This window comes from Galeopterus variegatus, unplaced genomic scaffold (genome assembly GCF_000696425.1).
Source record: "Galeopterus variegatus unplaced genomic scaffold, G_variegatus-3.0.2 Scaffold39, whole genome shotgun sequence".
NCBI classification, from domain to species: Eukaryota; Metazoa; Chordata; class Mammalia; order Dermoptera; family Cynocephalidae; genus Galeopterus; species Galeopterus variegatus.
In genome coordinates, this window is record NW_007726150.1 from 1,101,529 (window position 1) to 1,123,769 (window position 22,241).

The 22,241-nt window shown below is 32.1% G+C and overlaps 1 protein-coding gene across 5 annotated transcripts in view; it reads left to right on the plus strand.

The window, feature by feature from the left end:
- The window catches only part of EPHA5 (EPH receptor A5), a 340,114-nt gene extending 318,948 nt beyond the window's left edge, over nucleotides 1-21,166 (plus strand). For all 5 annotated transcript variants that reach the window (XM_008571411.1, XM_008571425.1, XM_008571402.1 and 2 more), the window contains 3 exons: nucleotides 4,540-4,733; nucleotides 8,215-8,370; nucleotides 16,548-21,166. In XM_008571411.1, the coding sequence (XP_008569633.1) occupies nucleotides 4,540-4,733; nucleotides 8,215-8,370; nucleotides 16,548-16,653 (456 nt within the window). In that variant the 3' untranslated portion in view covers nucleotides 16,654-21,166. The remainder of the gene's footprint in view (nucleotides 1-4,539; nucleotides 4,734-8,214; nucleotides 8,371-16,547) is intronic.
- The last annotated feature ends 1,075 nt before the right edge of the window (nucleotides 21,167-22,241 follow it).

Here is a 22,241-nt window from a genome sequence, read left to right on the forward strand (position 1 = left end):
TGTGTGTGTATGTATATATTTCTTTGCACACACATAGTGCAAAGAATTATGATTCTATGGTGTAAGGTTCATGACCCTCCTAAAATATTTTCTTAGGGGTGGGGGTCATTATTTCTAATTCCAATGGTGTGACTCAGCACCAGGGTGGGAAGACCATAGGTTTGCATGTCAAAAGGACTTAAATGTGAGTCCTAGACTTCTTAGCTATTAAACATGACAATTACTTAACTTTCTGGAACCTCAAGTGTTTCATCTGTAAAATTTATATAACAATTCTTAATGTGCAGATATATAGTAAGTATGAATATAAATAATATACCTGCAGTCTGCATCACGACATAATCCATGGGCTAGTCTAGGTCGTCCAAGAAACGTATGCCAAGAGGGAAATAAATATGCATGAATATTATTAGAGGGAATTTTTTTTTTAAGAATCATAGAGGGATGGAGGGAAGCTGTGAGAGATATCAGACTGTGTCACACGTCTGTCCCCAGGTACAGTAGAGCTGGAAAGAAGGATAATTGGGTGCAAGCATCTCAGACAGAATTGCAGTTCTAAGAAAGTTTAGGACTTCCAGGGAGTCCCAAATCTAACACTGCCTGTCATAGGAGTCTCATATATCATAGACACAAGTCACTAATTGACTGGGAGTAACCTGCACAAAACATGGCCTGGAGCAAATGTGGTGAAGGGTTTTGGAGCACAGCATCTAGGTTTGTTGGTCAGTTACCATCCCTGTTGTGAAGACCTTAGAGACACATTTTCTTTGTTGCCATGCTCTATCCCTTTTGTAGCACAGACTTTCTTCTCCACACAGATTCAGGGAGCATCTGTTCCATGTTTCAGTGGGCTTCTCTTCCCGAGGGGGAGCTCAGAAGAGGCAGGTCACTGGTTGGACTGCAGCCACTACAGCTTCAGTTGATCTCAGGACCTCACCTCATTCTTATCCTCTCCTTCCTCCACTATCTGATGACTTAACTGGTGGTTTAAACCAATCGTTCATTCTTCGGGGGTTCACGTGAATTTCTCCCTGCCCCAGCTGTGAGAAAGCAGCCCAACTGCTTCCTGCTGCTCGGTATCAATGATCCTTGACATCATGGTGGCTCCTCTTCTCTTCTGCTTGTCCCTAGGCATTAGTAATTCTTAATTGTTATATTTCAGTGGGACCCTTGCTGTGTTCCCTGGCAAGAGCTACTGGGAACAGAGCACAACACTGAAGTCTCTGATTTAATACAAAACTGCAACATGAAGAATAGCAGCCAGTCCTTTCAGAGTATTGTCTCCAAGTTGCTGCACCCACTGTGCCTTTAAAAGACCACTCTAGCATTCTATGATGCTAGCTGCTTCTGGATGAGGACCTATGTGTACTAGTGTGCTGGACACAGCTCATATCAACTAGCAAATTTTAAGAACATTTCTACCTGAATGAGATTGTGGTGGTAACTGACAATTGGCAGAGAAAAAGTGTTTACATCACATAAGTGTGAAATGTTACAAATCTGTCTCTCCTCAGCAGCAACCAACTGTTGCATATTTACTGGCACATCATGAAGTATGTGATACGCTATACATCTGTCACTGTGAAGGGCGTACCCTGGTTAGGTGATAAGTTATGTTGGCTTCCATGTTTGTGAATCAAGCATTCTGTTGGCTGAGGCTCTGTGGGCAGGAAAAAAAAACTATATTTAGAATAGGTATATATACCTGAATAGAAGAACCTACCCATGCTTACTTACATGGTGGAAGGAACCCAAGAGAGCAAACTTGCTACCAAATGAATAATGCCATATCGGGAGCTCAGTGTTGGGATTTTAAGAATTGGAAGGAAAGACAGCATTCTTTAAGTTGTGTTCAGACTACTGATTTACATGTCAATGCCAAGAAAATGCATAGCTTATAATAATATTTCAGATATAGCACATCTGAACTGGTGCCAAATTGTCTGTAAAAATTCTGGTTGCTGTTTTTTTTTTCTTTCTTTTGTTCATATCAGCCACCTAGATTAACAAATATAATAGTAATGAGGAAGTCAATTGTGATTATAATTCATTCAGTCGTATGTTATAAGTTGTATGGTAAAATGAATAGTCTAAATGGCACTTTGGTATATTTTGGTAGACTTCCAGCATTTCACAGACCACCAAAGGGTTAATGCTAGTCTCCCCAAAAGCTATGAAGAAGACAATAGTTTAAAATGAAAAGAAAAATCATTTCAAAATTCCTAAATATAAAATCTAGAGTTATAGTTCCAAATCCATTTTAAAGATAAAATCTAATGGTGAATTTAGAATTAAATTCAATGCCTCAATTATGTGAACCAAGTTCTAAGTTAATTTAGAGACAGGACAATATATTTCTAAATATAAATTTACCGGGAAATAAAACTGATTAAGTAATCGATTCTGGAAATAACTTCACAAATCAAATAACTCATTAAGTTGCTTTAAAACTAATGAATTAATTTAATTTATTCATTTCTTAATCACATGTAAAGACTAATTGTTCCATAAAGGAAATTTTTTTTTAATAGGTGATGAAGAAAAAAATAGAACTAATTGGCATCAGCTTCAGAAGAAAAAAGCACATTATAAAATAAATTAGGTTTTAAGTAAATAAAAATTACCCTTCTCCCTGCACAATGAAAATATTTTATGATTTAAACTACTTATATCAGGACTTTTTATTTTGGTATATTTATGTTATTAAAGAGAATAACAACTGTCCTTATCAGCAATGGAGACTCCATAAGCAAACTAATAAATAAATAAACTTCCTATTAATATGTAAGTGCAAATGATAATTTTTATTTTTTTAAATATTCATTTATTGGATTGCCAGTGAGAATAAGTATTTTCTCAATATTTATTTAGCATTTTTTTTCTTTTGTAAATTTTTGCTTAAGTATCTATTTCTCATTTATGTTTTATTATTTTACATCTCAATATGCATGAACTTTTAATACGTTAGATATGTTAAACATTTGTTATAGTTGTAAATATTTTCTTCCGTTGCTTGCCTTCTAATTGATTATATTGTTTTTGAGTTAAGTAAGTTAACTAAGGTGTTAGGTGGCTCTTGGGTCTTTTGCCTGTAGTTACCCAATTATTTCTCTGACCATTTATTTTTCAAAGTCCTTAAGTACTTCCTATTTTTCTGTCTTCACTTAACTATTGGTGCTTCTCAAGAGCCTTTAGTCTATGTTTTCCCTGGGGAATATAGAAACTATGCTGACTGCAAGCTGTGATCAAGAGCCTATGACACTTACGCTTACATTATCAGCCCAAATGTCTCCTGTGCTGTAGCCAGATTCCTGCAAATTGCCATCTGGGTGTTCCTCACTTACCTCAAATAAAAGAAATCCCAAATTGTACCTGACAACATTTTCTACTCTCATAAATGTGCTTACCAGAACGACCGTCCAGTGTGATCAGCTTGAACTTGTTTGATCTCAATTGCTGTCCTCTCCTCACCATTCCTAAGTCATGAATGTCTCTTAAATTTACCATTTTATCTTTGCCGGTGCCACTGCAATTGTTCAGATGCCAATTCCTTTATCATAAAGAGGCTGTTTTTTTTTTCCAATTCTTAAAAATTGTCTTTTTAAATTTCCTTTTCTAATTGATTTTTCCATTTATTAAATCAAATCTAAATTCTTTGTGGAAAAAAAATAACTAGGTTTAATTGTTAAAGAAATATTCTTATTAGGATTTTGAGAAATACACTCATTAATATTGGATTTTGGTATCACTCAAATATTTGAATTTCAATAATTGAATAAACCTGTATTGTTATGTTTAGTAGCATAAACAAATCTCTTCTGTAAGATATTTTTATGGCAACAGCAGAAACATTACAAATGTTTTCGATGAAACAACATCACAATTAGACTGATACTCGTATATGTGGTCACACTTTAAATCAATGACATTTGTAATGCCTGTACTACTAAACAGTCATTCCAAGTTCCTGACAGAAATCAGTGGATGATAATAAACAATCAGACCTTGACATTATTAAATCATACATGAGACAGTTATGCTAATTTAGCCTTTGACTTATATATCATTTACGATCCAAAAGTCTCTTTTGAAGTGAAATTGCAGTTTTATTACTTTAAGGAATGTGGGTCTGCACATATTTTTTCATTAAAAAGACATTAACTTTTCAGAGGAATCACTAGAAAATTTAATCTCTATTTGATTCCAGAATGCAAGTACAAATAAAACATGAATGGGATGTTTTATGTCAATTAGTCTTACAAATCACCCTTTGTCAAGATTTTAGGTAAAAGTGATTACCATTTATTTTATTTATAGTATGTGAGAAAAGCCTATCTTTTTGTATTGTGATAGTGTATTCCTTTAATGTGGTTATATTTTGCAGCAAATGAAAGTAGTCATGGAATTTAAAGATAGTGATGCTTATTGTTTCTGCAGTAAAAATGAGATGTGATGAAAGTTGGACATTGGAAAATTTCTCAAGCTATTCTGTACTAAATTTGTGGTGTTGGGGAACTGGTTCTGTTTTGCTTTATACAGGTGATTAAAGCAGTGGAGGAAGGCTATCGCCTGCCAAGCCCCATGGATTGTCCTGCTGCTCTCTATCAATTAATGCTGGATTGCTGGCAGAAAGACCGAAATAGCAGGCCCAAGTTTGATGAAATAGTCAACATGTTGGACAAGTTGATACGTAACCCAAGTAGTTTGAAGACGCTGGTTAATGCATCATGCAGGTACAATGCCAGACCTGGGAAATTTTCTGAATGTAGCTGATGCCACAAATATTTCATCAATTAGATCGTCCTTATATACATGTTAATCTATGAATCAATATGACATTAATTTATTTGCATGTAGTTTTTGAATAATGTTACTCTGTTACAATGAATGAAATATAAGTGATTCAATTATACTTAGAAGCCCCTATATTTAATCTAATAGTGTAACATGCCAGTTGCAGAAAAATGTGAATTGTAGCCAGGTTCAGGTAGCATTAACAAACAAACAAGCAAACAAACAAACAAATAAACAAACACTCAAATGTATGTATTTTCAGGTATTTTGAATGGTAATTGCGGCTGGAAGAAATAAGATTATAAGATCATAGGGAAAACAATTAAGAACTAATATATTTTGAAACATATCTAACAGTATTACTTCTTGATTTCTTTATAATGCATTTCAGTGTCTGTCATTCAAATATGAGTACATTTCAGTGTTCTCATTTTGTGACCATTGACAACTTTTGGGACCCTTTTGTTCTCATCCAGTTGTGTACAGATGTTTGGCTAATCATTTAGTATGCACCTTGAATTAGACTTAAAACTGATAAATGAATTTGTGTGAGCAAATAAGCATATTTTTTTACTTTTCTGAATAGCACATGAATTAATTTAAATAATGTATATTTGTAAAGCATTCTTTTCGCTTTATATGAAAAACAGAACTATCTTCTCAAAAAAATAAATTAGTTTGATTTTGTACTATAAAAACTTACCAAATTGTCATTTTTGCTATTCTGAAACAGTTGTCTATTTTTATACAAAAGAGTGTTATGCTGGTAACAGAATTGGCTGCCTATTAGCATGAACTAAATGAAAAACAATTTGCCAATAGAGTTACATAATTTCTATGATCCTGACATAACGTTTGTTTCCTAGATGAAAAATCATTTTAAGTACAAATGAGGAATAAATCTTCAATCTCTGTTCAGGCATCATTAACTTTCTGTGGGAGCAACTGGAGAATGTATCTTCTTAGCAATTATTCCTTATGTTGTTCCCTAAATATCTGCTTTTAAATTGCTTATTGTCATGTAAAATATTAAGCTTTTTCTCATCTATTTATTTGAATTATGTTTTATTGTCACAAATAGACATAAAGAAAGGAAATCATAAAAGTAAATTCTTAATGTTTTACATTATATTAATTTATATTAGCATCATCATTGTAGTTTGAGAACAGTTTAAAAATTTCTAAATAATTTTCATATTTCTTTGTGTGCAATATATAGGATTCAGCTTTCTAGATTTTATTTAAACAGTTATAGCTTTAAGATGATACAACTCATTACCTTTCCTTTATTCAGTCATCTTCAAATCATAATTCTAGAAGATGTTAGTACCTGGTTCACTGTCTCTGTCTCTCTTTCCATCCCTACCCATGTCACAAGATTTGATGATTTCATTAACCATGTAGATGATATTTGAATATCTCTTCTGAATTATTCTCTTTCAATGATTTTGTTCTCTAAACCTACCGTGGATTCTCCTTCTCATGGTCATATTTTAGACCTTGCTATTACCAAAAGTTTTAATCTTTCATAATTTCAACTGTTTCCTCTTATATTTTCATCTGCAACAATTCTTAGACCCCATTTCTTAATGATTACAAGTCACTTCAATATATTTATTTATCCAACAGATAGTTACCTTTCTACTCTGTGCCATGCTGTGGGCCAAGTGCTGTGGATACAGCATTAAGCAAACATATCTGGGTATCTGCCTTTATGACACAACACACTGTAGGGAGAGAGAGACATTGAACAAAATAAAAACTTCAAAAAAAAAAAAAAAGAAGAGCCTTTGGTTTTGGAGTAGGGAGTGAAAGTAGAGTTCAAGAGGATAACTAGGAGGTTAGAGTGGTTGTTTAGGTGAGACATGATGGTGTCTTGAAATATGGGGGTGATAAATGAGAAGGAGAGAGGTGGCCAGAGGTGTAGTATATTAGAAGGAGAATGGATAGTATGCACAATGCTACAGTGTGAGGGAGTGAGGACAAGGAAAGAGTGAACTGTTGTATCATACATTGTAATACATGGAGAGAACTTCAGGAGAAGATGGATGTGGAGAAGATGAGGTGTGTGTTTTTGGACATGTTGGAGTAATATTCCTTTGAGAAAGAAATATGGAGGCACAAAGTAGGCATAGATAAGATACCTAGACTGGAGATAAAAATTTGAGAAAAGTGGATGTTATTTGAAGCCACCAAAGTTGGTAAAATTGCCAAAAGTAGAGTGGAGTTATAGCCTTAGTAGAGAACGTACAGGACCACCTCCTAGCCCCCTCCAAATATTAAAGTCAGGAAAAGAAGGAGTAACAGACAAAGGACATTGAGGAGAATCCAGCACACAATATTGTGGTAGCCAACAAAGAGAGTATAATGATGCACAAAATGTTGAGTTAGAGTAGAATTTCAAGAGGGAGATGGTAGTAGTTATAGTCATATCATTATTATTATTATTAACCAAAGAATATGAATTTAATGTAGGTATGAGCATCTCATGGTTTAGTTGATTTTATTCCGTTTTCATATGTATTTGGGGTTACACTTCATTTTATACGTTCTTCAACTCTTAGGTTAATTAACAAGCACCCTTATATCAGAGCATAAAATACAGGATAAATAGCTTTTGGATTGAATTCCTCTAGCAAAGGCTAGAAGCAGTTGGCTTTTCATGAATACATATCTATACATATCTATATGTGGTAGCATTTTCTATCTTAGTTTTATAACAAAACAGTACTAAGAAGTAAATATATCTAAATTAATGCATGAAAAATTTTTGTAGACTTTAATTTTTAGAGCAGATTTAGGTTCACAGAAAAATTGAGCGGAAGGTACAGAGATATCCCATATACATGTGTGTGTGTGTGTGTGTGTGTAAATATATATACATTTCTTGTCCCCACACATGTATATACCTCCCCCACCCCACTATCAACATCCACCACCAGAGTGGCACATTTATTACGATTGATGAACCTACATTGACACGTTGTTATCTCTCAAAGTTCGTAGTTTATGTTAGGGTTCTCTCTTGGTGTTGAACATTCTATAGGCTTGGACAAATATATAATGACACGTATCTTCCTTAATAGTATCAGACATAGGCGTTTTATTGCCCTAAAAATCTTGTGTCCATCTGTTCAAACTATATGAAATTTTTAGCTATTATTTTGTTTCACAGAAAATTTACTTATTAACCCATTATAAGGCCTCATTAATTATGGCTAAAAAAATCTCAGTGGACTGATTTTATGTTCTGCTATATTTTGAATTGTTTCTTTCATGTTAGCATTTGTATATTTTTCCACTTTAAATATAATTATACTATAGTCTCAAACATCTATTGAATGTGAATAAACATTACAATAAACTTTGTTGTAAAGAGTTAAAGTGTGACTTCTAATATTTGTATTTTATGTGTTTTAGAGTGTCTAATTTATTGACAGAGCATGGCCCACTAGGATCTGGGGCCTACAGATCAGTAGGTGAATGGCTCGAAGCAATCAAGATGGGCCGGTATACAGAGATCTTCATGGAAAATGGATACAGTTCAATGGACGCTGTGGCTCAGGTGACCTTGGAGTGAGTAATTTTACTGATAATTTTTATGTAATTGCTGGGGTGAGAAAAATTGTTCAGGGACCAATCTGGATGAGGTCAAGTGACATCAGTTAACTTTGTCCATGTGTGGCAGCTTTCAAAGAAGCCTCATCCAGTTAAACCTGTATTGTTAACAACTGCATGGTTAATGCTATTTGTGGCCAGTATCTTTGCCTCTTTGTTTCAAACAAATAGCATTTGAGTATTTGAATAATTGGAATAACAGCTTTTTGGCAAAATACTGGTATTTTGTGTTGTAGAAAAGATGTTTTCTTGACAAGTTTTTATACTGCTACCTATGTTATATGAATGTAAATACAAAACAAAACAAACTGTAAGCACAATTGGTGTGGCTAATCCTGCATAATGATAAGACATATTCCTAAATTTTGGCTCTCCAAGATGAATACCCAGGTAACAGCAGCTTAAAGCTTCTCTGGCAGGAATCTCATTTAATATCTAAGTGGTGCATCTTATATTCTTTACAATCCAAGGATGTATTAGATCCTGCCTCTGATTTGCTGTTTGATACAATCTCAGTGGAACCAATTGTGCCCTTTTCTGTTTGCACGTTTAAGATATAATTTATCAAATATTATTAAATAAAAATCACTAGTTAAATATTAAATTCTTTAAGGTGTAAGTTGTTTGTATTTTATTCTATACTATGTATGTGTAATTATTTTAGCCTGTTATTTGTGAAAATTAACTGTCCTTATGGTGGTTCCATCTAAATTGCATTAACATTAATAATGTCTGAACCTATGAATATAATAACTTACTTCACATTACCTACAAATTCAAAGGTTAAAATATTGTAAGGGTTAGAAAATGGTAGAGAATTTTAAAGCACTAAATCGCAGTCTTTATTTCATTCCTTCTTACGGTATGAACATTGAGCAGTTCTCTCTCACCTTCTCTATTATTCTGGCATTCTTTGCTTCATTGAATTCACTGTTCATCCCCACAAAAGGTAACAGGGTACCACTATTATCACCAGTTATTGTCACTTTCTCAGCATTCTCTTCATTCATACCAATAACTAAAAAGACCTAAAATCACAACCACTCAGCTCGTTTCTTGAGAATCCCATTCTCACCATCATCACCCGTTCATATTTCCTTGAGGACACATATGCTTTGCCCATTATTTCTTTGCACGCTTAAAGAACTCATTTGTGCTATATTTAAAATAGTATACTGAAAAATTTACTGATGATTTAAAATTATTTTTACATGATTGCTATTTAATTTTTCAGTAAAAAATGGTCATTTTAATTTATTAAAGTCATTTGTCATTTTATATTAAAATGATATTGTAGGTATTTCTTCTACCCAATGTCAGATTTCTTGTAAATATATAATAAAATTATTTGCATTAAACAATGTCTCTTTTTTATTAAAATAGCACATATTCATATACATGTAGTTATATCCACTACATTTTTGTTTCTCCCTTCACAGAATGGTTATAATTACAAATACTCGTTTGTGCATTAACTATTTATGTTTTACTTTATATCTTTGGGGCCCCAAAATACTATAAATATGATGACTATTTTAGCATTATGGTTTCACTTTTTCTTTTTTCTTTCAATTATTTTCTATTTGCTTTCCTATCTGCCCCTCTATTCCCCAAATCTCTTTATGTTTTTTATCTTCTTACAATGGATCTTCTCCAGCTATTGCCTCTTGCTGTGTTGCCTGCTTTCAGATATTTTGTTTTTTAATTCATTCATTCTGACTGGAACAGTAAGGTGAAATTAGGAGTCTTACCATTCAGAGAATGTTGGGTTTCTTTATGTCGCTTGCTTCAAATTCCTGGGCCTATAATCATTAATACTTTCCTTACTAGGAATTGGGCCAGCAGACCCTAACTCCAGCAAAGCCAATTTTTTGGGAGCATTCAGCACCTTTAAATATATGTTCTCTTGTTTACTGTGTTTTTGACCACATTTCTTTCTAATTAGTGAGAATATATAAAAACACTATGTTAAATAACTCACAAAGTAGGGAGTTATAGTTATTTATTTGGCCAAGAATTAAAAAAAAAAAAAGGATTATGCATTTTGCTTGTCCTTCATCAAAAAAAAAAAAAAAAAGGATTATGCATTTTGCTTGTCCTTCATCAAAAAAAAAAAAAAAAAGGATTATGCATTTTGCTTGTCCTTCATCAAAAAAAAAAAAAAAAAGGATTATGCATTTTGCTTGTCCTTCATCAAAAAAAAAAAAAAAAAGGATTATGCATTTTGCTTGTCCTTCATCAAAAAAAAAAAAAAAAAGGATTATGCATTTTGCTTGTCCTTCATCAAAAAAAAATAAAGAAAAAAGCCAGTCATTGCTAAGGACTAACGGTGAAGGAAATAGATTATCAGCAAAAGACAAAGACAAGCCCTGAAAACACCCTGATAATGATTTTTCACACATGGTCTTTACTCAATATTTGAATATTAATCTTATAAAGTCTGTGTAATATAATAATATAAAAATATATTATTCCTAGAGTTATTGCCAAGGCAAAATAGAAACTGAAAATGGAAGAATACATTCATAGCTGTTATAAATGCTTAGAAAATGTGTAAAACAATTAATATAAAGCAAATAATCAAATTCCCATATATAACAAAATGTGTTATAATCTGTGGCATCAAATTTGTTGTCATAGTGGGTTTAGAAATATACGAATAAAAAATACAGTTTTTCTGAACCACATATTTTGGTTAAAATTTTCTTTCATAAAGATTGAATTTTATTTATTAATTGTTTGCCAGTACATGCATGAATGGATGAATGTGGGAAGGAAATGTAGAGTCAAAGCACGTTCAATGAAAGTGGTTTCTGAACTTACATGTTTCTGTCTGCTGTTCTCTGTGCCTAAGCTTTGCTATTCTGTATACGGTGTTCATATTAGAACAGTTGTTGTGGCAGTGATGGTGCAACCTGTACTATCATGTAAGTGCAGTGAGTTATTTTTCATAGGGGAATTATGACCTTGAGGTGTGTTGCGAATTGAATTCAAAGATTTCAGTTAAGGACAGAATCACAGCTGTGTTTGAAACTTCTTGTCAGACCAATAGTGTCAACTTTTGGTTATTCAGAGAATGGGCAAAATCCAATGAATTTAAGTATTATACCAATTGTGTGTAAGCTAAAGAGGTTCTTATTAGTATCAGTTAGCAGAATGGAGTCTTAAACTAGTGAAATGAAAGTTTTCCAAATCTAGAGCCAAAATTTGTGCAGATTCATTCAGATAGATTTATTAGCTTATAATAAAGTCAGTATGCATAATTTATTATACATTTAAGATACATATAGGAGTACTTAATATCCTCTATGTTGTACATAATTAGGCTAAAACTGCAAGTCTAGCTCTCACAATGTTTCATCCAGTGAAAACCATTAACAGGACATGGGTAAATCTCTTCTTGCCAAATGTAAATACAGTCATGTGCTCCATAGCAACATTTGGGTCAACAACGGATCGCATATATGATGGTTATCCCATAACATTGTAATCGCTGTACCATATAGCCTAGGTGTGTAGTAGGCTATACCATCTAGGTTTGTGTACGTACACTGTATGCTATTTGCACAATGACAAAATTACCTAACCATGCATTTCTCAGAATGTATCACTGTCATGAAACGACGCATGACTGTATATTTACCTGTACAATAGCTATATAAATGATTATTAGGATCTTCTAAGTTAACCAAACAATGACAAACATGCAACTGCATAATAAAACTAAGACTAAGCAATAAACACTGAAGTTGAGTGAATTCATTAATCTCTCTTCTCCCTTCTCCTATCCAGCCGAAGTTGGTGGGGCTAAGTACCAGTAATATGGCTAAACAATCTGTAAAGCAGAAGGGAGAAGAATGACTAAGGGAATGAATCATCATCCACAAATGGGTGAATTTAATCCTGAATAATCAAGAGTTGGCTGCAACATCAACTAGATACCTGTTGTTATTCTCTATATTTCATTCTGCTATTTTTGGCATGATAATATTAATGTTTTTCCATTGCTTAATATTATGGAATATTGTTTGAAAAAATACTGTAATGTATTCCCAACAATGGCAATTCATTATATTTGGAGCTTTTCTAAAACTAATTATTTTTTGTCAAGAAAAATCCAAACTATATTCTATGTAACAACACTTTTTTCATCGTGTTTATATTCACAAGCCTATGCTGAAATATAGTTTATAATAATTAGAATTGGCCTTGGGTATTACTTAAGATTATATATGGTCATGATAAAATTAGTATAATATTTATAAAGGGGACACACTTAAAACTTTGCCTAGCTATAAAATTTCTTATATAGAAAAATGAAATGAAATAGTGTATCTTGCACCATTTTCAAATTTTTCTTCAAAAATCATTGTAAATAGGACAGCAACTTCATCAATAAGTATAAAGTACTTTGTTTTATCAAATTTCTATTACTGCTAGCTTGACCATTTAATATATGCTTTAGGTAGTAAAGTGGGAATTGTTGGAAATAGCAAAACATGTGAGGCAAAACTCCTTAAAAGAAAATACTTCAATGCACTTACCAATTTGGTAAAAATGTTATTTAACCATTATATAGACATTTTTCTAATACTATTTTAATTCTCATATGTAGTATCATTAAAAATATTAAAAAGGGCTTTTAAAAGAAACTGCTTCGCTGCTGAGAACAAATTTTACTTGCATAATCTTATTTCTCCCCCACATTTTCACCAAAAGTCACATTTATAAAGGTATATATACATTGCATATATTATAAGCATGCTATTGTTTAAATCACTGTACATTAACTTGACAGTTTTTGAAATGACAGGTCAAATTTAAAGAAAAACAACATTACCTTGAAGACACACATCATTAATGGCAGTGTGTAAAATGCAGTGCAATGTTTTTTGTAATTCTGTTTCTCCCAAGGAGAGATGGGGTGGGAGGAGATAGAAAGGAGGGAGAGAAGGAAAAGAAAAGAGGGAGAGAGAGAATTTCAATGTTCTGAACTTCATATGCATCCTAAGGGATAGTCAGGTAATGCATTTATCTTGAAATAAAATTTTATGCTTTGTTCACTGGGAAAATTAAAATAAAAACAACTTAAAAAATATATATGTACGAAATGTTAAGAAGAACAAATTTTATTTCCTCATAAATACAAACTCTATTGCCACATTTATTGATCAAATGCAATTTCTCAAAACATTCACTCTTTAGCATAATAAAGATACGAAAATTTTAAATTCCCAAGCACTGAGCTAGAGTCTTTCTTATGGTAAAGTCATTTCTAGATAATGAAATTATAATTACATCTAATGTAACAAGTTAAGGCAGCAAAAATAAAAATGTCAAATTGGTGACTTGATATTTATGCAAAACAACCAAGAGTTGGAATATGGAACACATACACATATACACATACACATACTTCAAATTAAAGTTTAGTTATTGTATATGAAACATCCATGCTATTTAAGTGGAGAAACCTATAATTCTTTTTTCAGGCCATTCAGAATAAACTTTAATGGTTATTCTCAAAAGCTTGTTTCTAATAATTAGCATAGCAATTATGAATTGTGCAATTTAAGTACATATACGAAGGTAATTCAAAAAGTTCTTGGAAAAATAGAATGATTTGTATTTTCTTTTAATACAGTTTTTCATGAACTTTTGAAGTACCCTCATGTTACATCAGTGGTACCCAACCTCGATTCATCAGTATCACCCATGGATTTATAAAGCATATGATAAATCATATCTTTTAAAACTTTATTTCTAGTCCTAATTAAATTCTCTAGTAGAGATTATTTTCAGGTTAAAACTTTTAAAATTTTAGTTTTTTTCCTCCTTTTCTTAGTCCAAAGTTTGCTATTGAACACCCATAAATACCCACATCTACACAATTCTTCATGATTTAAATTGTATGTGGAAACATGAAAATATTGATAAACCCATAACAGAAACTGCCATGAAGTATAGATTTGGTTACCATAGCCTCATTCAAAGAAGCATGTGTTTGGTTCCCTTCGTTAGATATCTTCTTTCCTTTAAAATGTTGCATATTTTATGATATGTTTACAGAGTTTTCATTTTACAGGTCAATTAATTGTTGCATGTAGTTTGGAGTATTTTGCTCAAAATCATATCTCAGAGTAATGGGAAATTAAGAGTATGGTCTTTAGTGTCAGGTACCTGGTTTTAGCACTAATTCTGTTACCTCCTGGCTGTGTCATCTAGCCAAGTGATTTAAATTTTCTAAGGCTTTGTCTCCTCATCAATAAAAGGAAATTTAAAAGATCTATATCATAGGTTTATATATTTTCCTAGCATATAGTATGGAGATCACCTATTATTTTTATATTTAGTCTGATGGCTCTTGATGAGGGGAATTTTGCCAGTCAGAGGACATTTGGCAGTGTCTGAACACATTTTGCCTTGTCTTAATGAAAGGCCAGAGGTGGTGCAGTGTTTCTGGCATTTAGCGGGTAGAGACCAAAGACGCTGCTAAATATCCTACAATGCGCAGGACATCCCTCTCAACAACAAAGAATTATCCAGCCCATGTCAACTGGGTCACGACTGAGAAATCCTGATTTAGTTGAAAAGAGATAAGATTACTCTCAAGTATTTCTAGTTTAGTCTGTAATTAGCTATTTTATAGTGTACTTCATTACTAACAATAGTGGCTTTGTTTTAAAGAGAATTCTTACTGCTTTTTAAGTTTGGCAGATGACTGTCTCCCACATCATGTCTACCATTTTTATTATTTTTATGTTGTGTTCTGGTATCTCATAGTTATAATAATTTCTAAGTTTAATGTTTAATATTCACATTCTAAGAAAGAAACGTGCTTCCATCATAAATATCAATAGTGCTTTTTTTTAAAATGCTACTTATCATTTCCAAAGACTCTCATAAGAAATCAAGAGGCTATTAAGGGAAAAAGAAACTTAAGACATTATTTTAGTAAACAATTATTTTTAATACTAATACACATAGAGCCTAAGCATTGTTTTATTTAATTTTTATTTTCTGATAATTGAGACTTCTTTGAGTTATCTGAAACTATTTAATTTTACCTATAATTATCCTAATGTCTTTTTATCCAATTCTATTGAATTCTAAGAAAATCTAAAATTAATATACTTACTAAATGCAAAATCATTCCACATTTATCATAATGTGTTCAACAAAGTAAGTATGTAAAGAAATGAACATGGTTAACATCTCTGTCATTTAGGATTATGAATTGTTAATACTCATTTTTTTCTATAATTAATGCATACCATTTGCCAAACATACCTGAATCATTATATTTACCAAATACATACTATAGGGGAATAGCATTTCTAAATATTCTATGAAATAACATTTAAAAATCATAGGCACTTGTCTTGTGCTTCATAATGCATTAATTAGTTTAGAAATATAAACACTTGTAAGTTTCTTTTGAATAATAAGCTTTTTTTTTTAAGAGTGCACAAAAAATATCTTGGTTGAAAAGACTTTCTGATAGCATGTAATCTTCTCTGAATGCTCTAAATGCCAGTAGAGCCTAGAGGTCATTTGGTAAAGGAAGAAAGCTCTGGTTCTTTAGGCTAAAGTAAAAAATAACATAAAATATTGTTGTAAGAACAATGTAGTGATGATTATCCCCTAAAGATATCTGTTATATAAAATGATTGTATAGAATTAGTCATTTGAAGAGTTTGGTCTTTAACTGCTTAGCTATAAAATTTTAAAGTATATTTTATGCTTACTTCTTTTAGCAAAAAATTAAGTGCTTGTGCATATTGTAGGTCCACATTTTCAAAACTGTTCAATGAAATTGTACTCTGTAAGTTAAATATTCTTTGGTAAAATGTGCAAATTTGTTTTTCCACCACTCTGTGCCACTAAAATAATGATGTCCACAAGCAGGGGCAAATATGTACCATATCACTCCTCGATATCAATATTTCCTTGACTACAGATTTTCGAGGTACAGTTTTAGAAACTACCTTTGGAAATTGGATTGTGTGTGTCTCAATTGGGATTGTAATCTAACTAGTTTCTGTAAAACATTTGCCCCTTTGCCAGCGTGAAATATTGAGGTGTGCTACTGATTGAATCAATACATACATCCAATGTGTGCTTTCTTCATGCAGGGATTTGAGACGGCTTGGAGTGACTCTTGTCGGTCACCAGAAGAAGATCATGAACAGCCTTCAAGAAATGAAGGTGCAGCTGGTAAACGGGATGGTGCCATTGTAACTTCATTTTAATATCACTTCTTCAAGTGAATGATTCTGCACTTTGTAAACAGCCCTGAGATTTATTTTAACAAAAAAGGGGAAAAAGGGAAAACAGTGATATCTAAACCTTAGGAGGACATTTGTCTCAGCCACAGAATTTGTAATCAGTATTTTACTAAAATTTCCTTATCTTCCTCTTAGTGTCTTCATTTTTCATGAAGCAAATATAACCTGCCTAGAATAAGAACATGAGGTTAAACATTATCTTATGTTGCAACAACAAAATCCTTCCCACTACTTGTACGAAATTTTGTACGTGGAATATGTAAGTAGATAGCACCTTTATAGACTGAATTGAGGCAGTCCCTTTTAAAACTTCCAGGGATCTACTTGAATGGAAAAGTTTTACAGCCATTTATGGGCTAACAAAAGCTGCAGTTTACTGACGTTTACTTCAAGTTTTAATCGTCTATGTAAGTGTATTAAAGAGCAATATGATTAGATAATTTCTTAATAGATATCTTCTTTTGTAATTTTAAAATGCTGTTACAAAGCGTTAAGTTATAGAAACTAGTGTATAAACATTTGCTTGATTAAGGAAAAGTACAAAACAGGGTGTATATTTATTTTTCTGTGTTATAAAATTTACTTTTAGTTGCTCTTCTAGAGGCAATTAGGTAATAAATGTGTATATACTGTATAATTTGCAATGTACCCAGGAACTGATTTAAGTTGGAATTGTGTGTGTGCTTACACATGTGTGCTTTACCATTCTGCTTGCATTTTTAAATAATGTTTTAATTTTAGCAACTATAGGAACAAGTGTTCCAGTGTGTAATATGAATAGGAGAAATAGGAAAGCAGTAAAACAAAATTTAACACAAGCCTGTGTCTCTTTTCCTCTCATATGTCCAAAAGCTACTAATCTCTTTATTCACTAACAGGAAATGTCTGTAAGATTAAATCCCCTTTGGCTTTTTAAAAACACTTTGTGATATCTGTGACAATGCAGTTCTTCTAGCCATTAATCTTGCACCCCTGTAAGAAATTTCACCTTTCTGAGTCCCAGAAAATATCTTGTCAAGCAAAGTTGACACTAAAGGGCACATTTTCAGCGGGATGTAGAAGGATTTAACTGTGCAGGTTTCTGTTAATGTTGTTAAATCCAGGCACATAGCACTAAGCATCACCCTTAAGCGTTAATCCTTTGTAACCATTTCCATTGTGGCTCAGCTCTAGAAATTTTGATACTAAGGCAGCAAGCAATGGAATGATGACATATACACACACATTTTTTTCTTAAGAATTTTCTGTATTTCAAGACTTAAGTTTTATTTGTTGATTTGCTGTGTATTCATTTGGTAATTTAATTTTGCATTTAGTTACATGGCATTACATTTATTTTGGTTAATCAATCCGAAGTATTATTTAATTGGACTTATTAAGGAATATAAAAAATGTCTTATATATGTTCTATATACCACACCTGGTGAAGACTATCTGTGGTACAAATTATAAAATTTATGAGAAATTGTTCGAAACTGAGCTCCTGAGTGAGATAACCAAAATCTTTGTATTATATTTTATAAAAATCATGGAATGGCATGTGATTATTCAAGGAGTAGAGCATTTAAATAAGACATAGCCTACTCATGATTATTAATAGAAATCATATATCAGAGTAGCCTGGATTAGTGAAATCCACAGGAAATATATCTGTGTTGTACTAATAATACTCTATCTTTTGAAAGCACTATTCTACTTGAATATTAGCACATACAAGAATAAACTTTTTTGGAAATAACTTCTTCCTATCCTGCCCACACTTTATTTAAGCAGTAAAGTAACTCTTTGCTAAAGAACAAGGAAAAATCAAAATAAGAACAACAAAAAAAGAAAAGAAAAAATGTCTAAAAAATTTGTAAATGATGTATTGAGTTCTGTCCAAATAAGACTCCACACAAACTATGCTTAGAGTATACTGTTATTAGTTTGGTGAAATTTCTAGGGACAGTTGAGAGAGATGGATTTAATATTGTCTTGATAAAATCACAAGAAAATAGGCATCATCATTATTAAAGATGCATTTGTTCATTTCAATAAACAGAAAATTAACAAAACTAATTTCTTCTGAACAAAATAATTGGAGATTTTGTTGCACTTTACTGAGTTTTGTAAAAGTATTCCAATCTAAGTGAAAAAATAACAATTGAGAAACTTCAAAATCAGAATAGACTTACTGATTTAAAAGGAAGACTACCAAACATTTCAGAGCTGGCGGACTAGCCATAGTTGCTTAGGCAGAACAAAAATATTTTCTGAATTGTTTTCCAACTTTGTACGTTCAAAGGTAACTGGGAGGGGGAGCATATCTAAGTGACTAGAATTTGAAGTTACAATGTATATTTTCTTTATCACAAAAGAAGAATATGAAATAATTCAGATCAAATTTATTTTCCTTCTTTGCACTGTTGGTATTCATTTTGGAAAGTGAAACAAAATAAAAGTTAAAAAGCCATGTATCTTTCATCCATATCTCAATTTGGTTGAGAATTTCTAAGAAATGTCATTATAATTTTAGAAGGAATAAAGACACCTCCTAATAAGATGTACTCCACCCCCCAAAGAGGAAAGAATGCCTTTCTTAAATGTCTGTTCACCACTGGATATGTCACCAATTGGAAAGTGCCAATCTCATTTATAAATGTGAGAAATGGAACAAACAGAGAGCGAAACTCTCGTGAAATGCAGTGAGGCTGTTAACCCAGGGCAAGGTTTGACAAATCTTGATTGTGTGATATCTTATCCTAGTGGTTCATTTTGTCACCTACCAGACTACCAAAAATGTAGCATAGAATCAATAATTTTAGCACATGTAATAGATCTGTCAATATGTGATGTTATTGTAACTGTAAGTAGCAGTATCTTCAGGACATGAGTCTTTCTCAGTGTTCAACTTTGAAACATAGGTCCAAGCAGGGAGTAATTTTTAACTTAAGTGTTAAAATCACTCATAGCTTGATTCTAATTCATATCAATCATAGCTTGTTTCTAATCTTGCCATTTTCTCACATGTACTATGACATATAATCAGTTGCTCTTTTTGAAATGTATTAATTTTATGTAAAAATGTAAAAATTTTGATTTTTCCATTTTTTAGAACATTCATGTGCATAGTCTTTTATTTCTTTTGTTTTAACCACCAAGTCAGTGTCCTAAATCTATAGGATTACCGTAAAAGCATATTCCGATATTTTATCTAAAGTGTGGCCAGCATTATTAGTTGCAGAGTTGCTTGAACAATACAGAACATCCTTAATTCAGTTTGTAAAATCTTTTTAACCAGTGTGCAATGATGAAGACAGTTTCACATGTGAAATTTGAAATGGAATGTTACTATTAGTTGAGCACTTATGTGTTTCTATGTCTGCTAATTAGTCTCCTTGAGAAAGTTTAAAAAAAATTGCTATCCTTTCTCCCATTTAAAGTGGATTCTTGGAAGCACAAGCAGAGATACTCACCTTTGGAAGATGTTTTTGGCTGTAATGGTACATTGGATAGCAAACACTATTTGAGTCAGGTGTTAGATATTTACTAGATGTATGATGTTGCATAGTAGAATAAGATCCTTTTTTATTTTGTTATTTCTAAAAATAAGAAAAAAAGAAAGTTAACTATGATAGCGAACTGTCTTTGCTTATGTTCTGCCAGATGTTTAATCTCAAAGTAAATAAAAAGTAGGTACAATATAATGATGATGATGTTGTTGATGATGAATAAACAGAATCAATTAATTGATTGATTTGAAATTAATAACTAGAATAAGTCATCATTTTTTCAACTCTGTAGCACAGCTGGTTACATGAAATATTTTTTCTGTATTATGCTGTTAATTTTATAGTAATGTATCAAAAGATAAGAACTTTCTTTTAATTTCTTATTTGTTTATGTAAAGGTCTTTTCATACATAAATGATTGAATGTTCTTGTTCAGAATGACCACTTAATTTTTGCTTAGGAGAAGACACCAGTTCTTTTCTAAAAAATAGCCTGTTTATAATAATCAGAATCATTTGTTGTCTGTTTCTCATAAATGTTAATGGAAAAAAATTGAAGATGGCAAAATATGTCATGTTTACTTGGGCTGGGGACTGTATTAACAGTAGAAGTTTCAGTGGTCAACATTTTTGTGAATCTTTAGACTGCTGTAGTTTTACAGTTAATTATTAAAAAGTGTGTAAATTACAGTTATAATAGTCTGAGAGTAATACTTAGACTCAAGTCATTTGTTAATATGTTTATCGAAATCTCTTAGTTTCAGGCAGGTCAGAAGCATCTGTATAGCTATCTTATTCTATAATAGTAATCAGGATATCTCAAGTCCCTGCCACAGAGTTAACTCAAGAAAGGATTAGCATTTCTGTATTTTTTCCCATTTGAACTTCTATATGCACTTGGTTTGTGTACATGTTTTTGTAGTGTAAGATATGAAATTTTATATTTTTTCAAAAAATAAAAAACCCTTTGAATACAGTTAAATCCGATTGTCATGCTTGACCCTCCTCCAAGACTTTGAACTTACAGCCTTTGTATAATGATTTCAGTTAGTTCTGATAAAATGTTTGAGTTTCCTATGCTAAATATTTAAAAGGTGATGGATCAGTGTTAGTTTTCCTCAAAGAATATTCCTGAGTCTTCGTATTCAAATAATTTTTGCAGGTAGAGATTGACACCAGGATTGTAGGACATGAATATCCCTGTGTCCAAACCTAATTAGGAGTTGATTTGTGACAGTGTAATACAACATCATTTGGGGAAAAACAAAGAAAGAAAGAAAACTATGCACATTACCTTCAGAAGGAGACTTTCTACTGCCCAGCACCAGGATAAGACCTTCTCATCACCATGCATAGGGTGGAGGACTTTTATTATCACAGGAAGGGGTGTCATTAAGTACACACCCTCCTTCTTTTCTGTTAAATATTATATTATATTGGTCTCTTTTTATAAAGAGCATAGCAAGCAATCTGCTGTATTCAAGGAAATGAATCATATTTGTACTTTTTAAATTTACATCATAAAAAAGTGACATTATCCTGCCTGTGGAAATAATCCATAACTCCTCTGCTTATGCATAAAATCACTATTACAGGGATATTATTTAATATTTCAGTGTATATTCTCATGTAAATAACTGAGTTCTTTGTCACCATATAGACTGTTCTTGCCTTTTCTTTGCAACAGAAGTAAAGATTCTATGAAAAAGGAAATTTTTTTCTCAATCCTGTTGTTATTCTTGACCAGGTATAAAGGATGAAAACGCACCATTCTGTATTAGAATTTTTTACTCTTACTTTTGAGATACGTATTACTCTCTCCTTTTTACCGATGAGGAAACAATAGCCCAAAGCAGTTAAGAAATTGCCTAAGTCCTGACTGCTTCTTAAAGGCATGATGAAACTTGCCTTTGAGGTGAAACCCATGAACTTTCCACAACACTACTCTGATTCCACAATGTTGAACATGCTGTTGAGATAATAGAATCATTTACGCCAGCCTTCTAATTTCTAAAAATGAATTGCACATTTTCACCAAATGAAGTGTAACC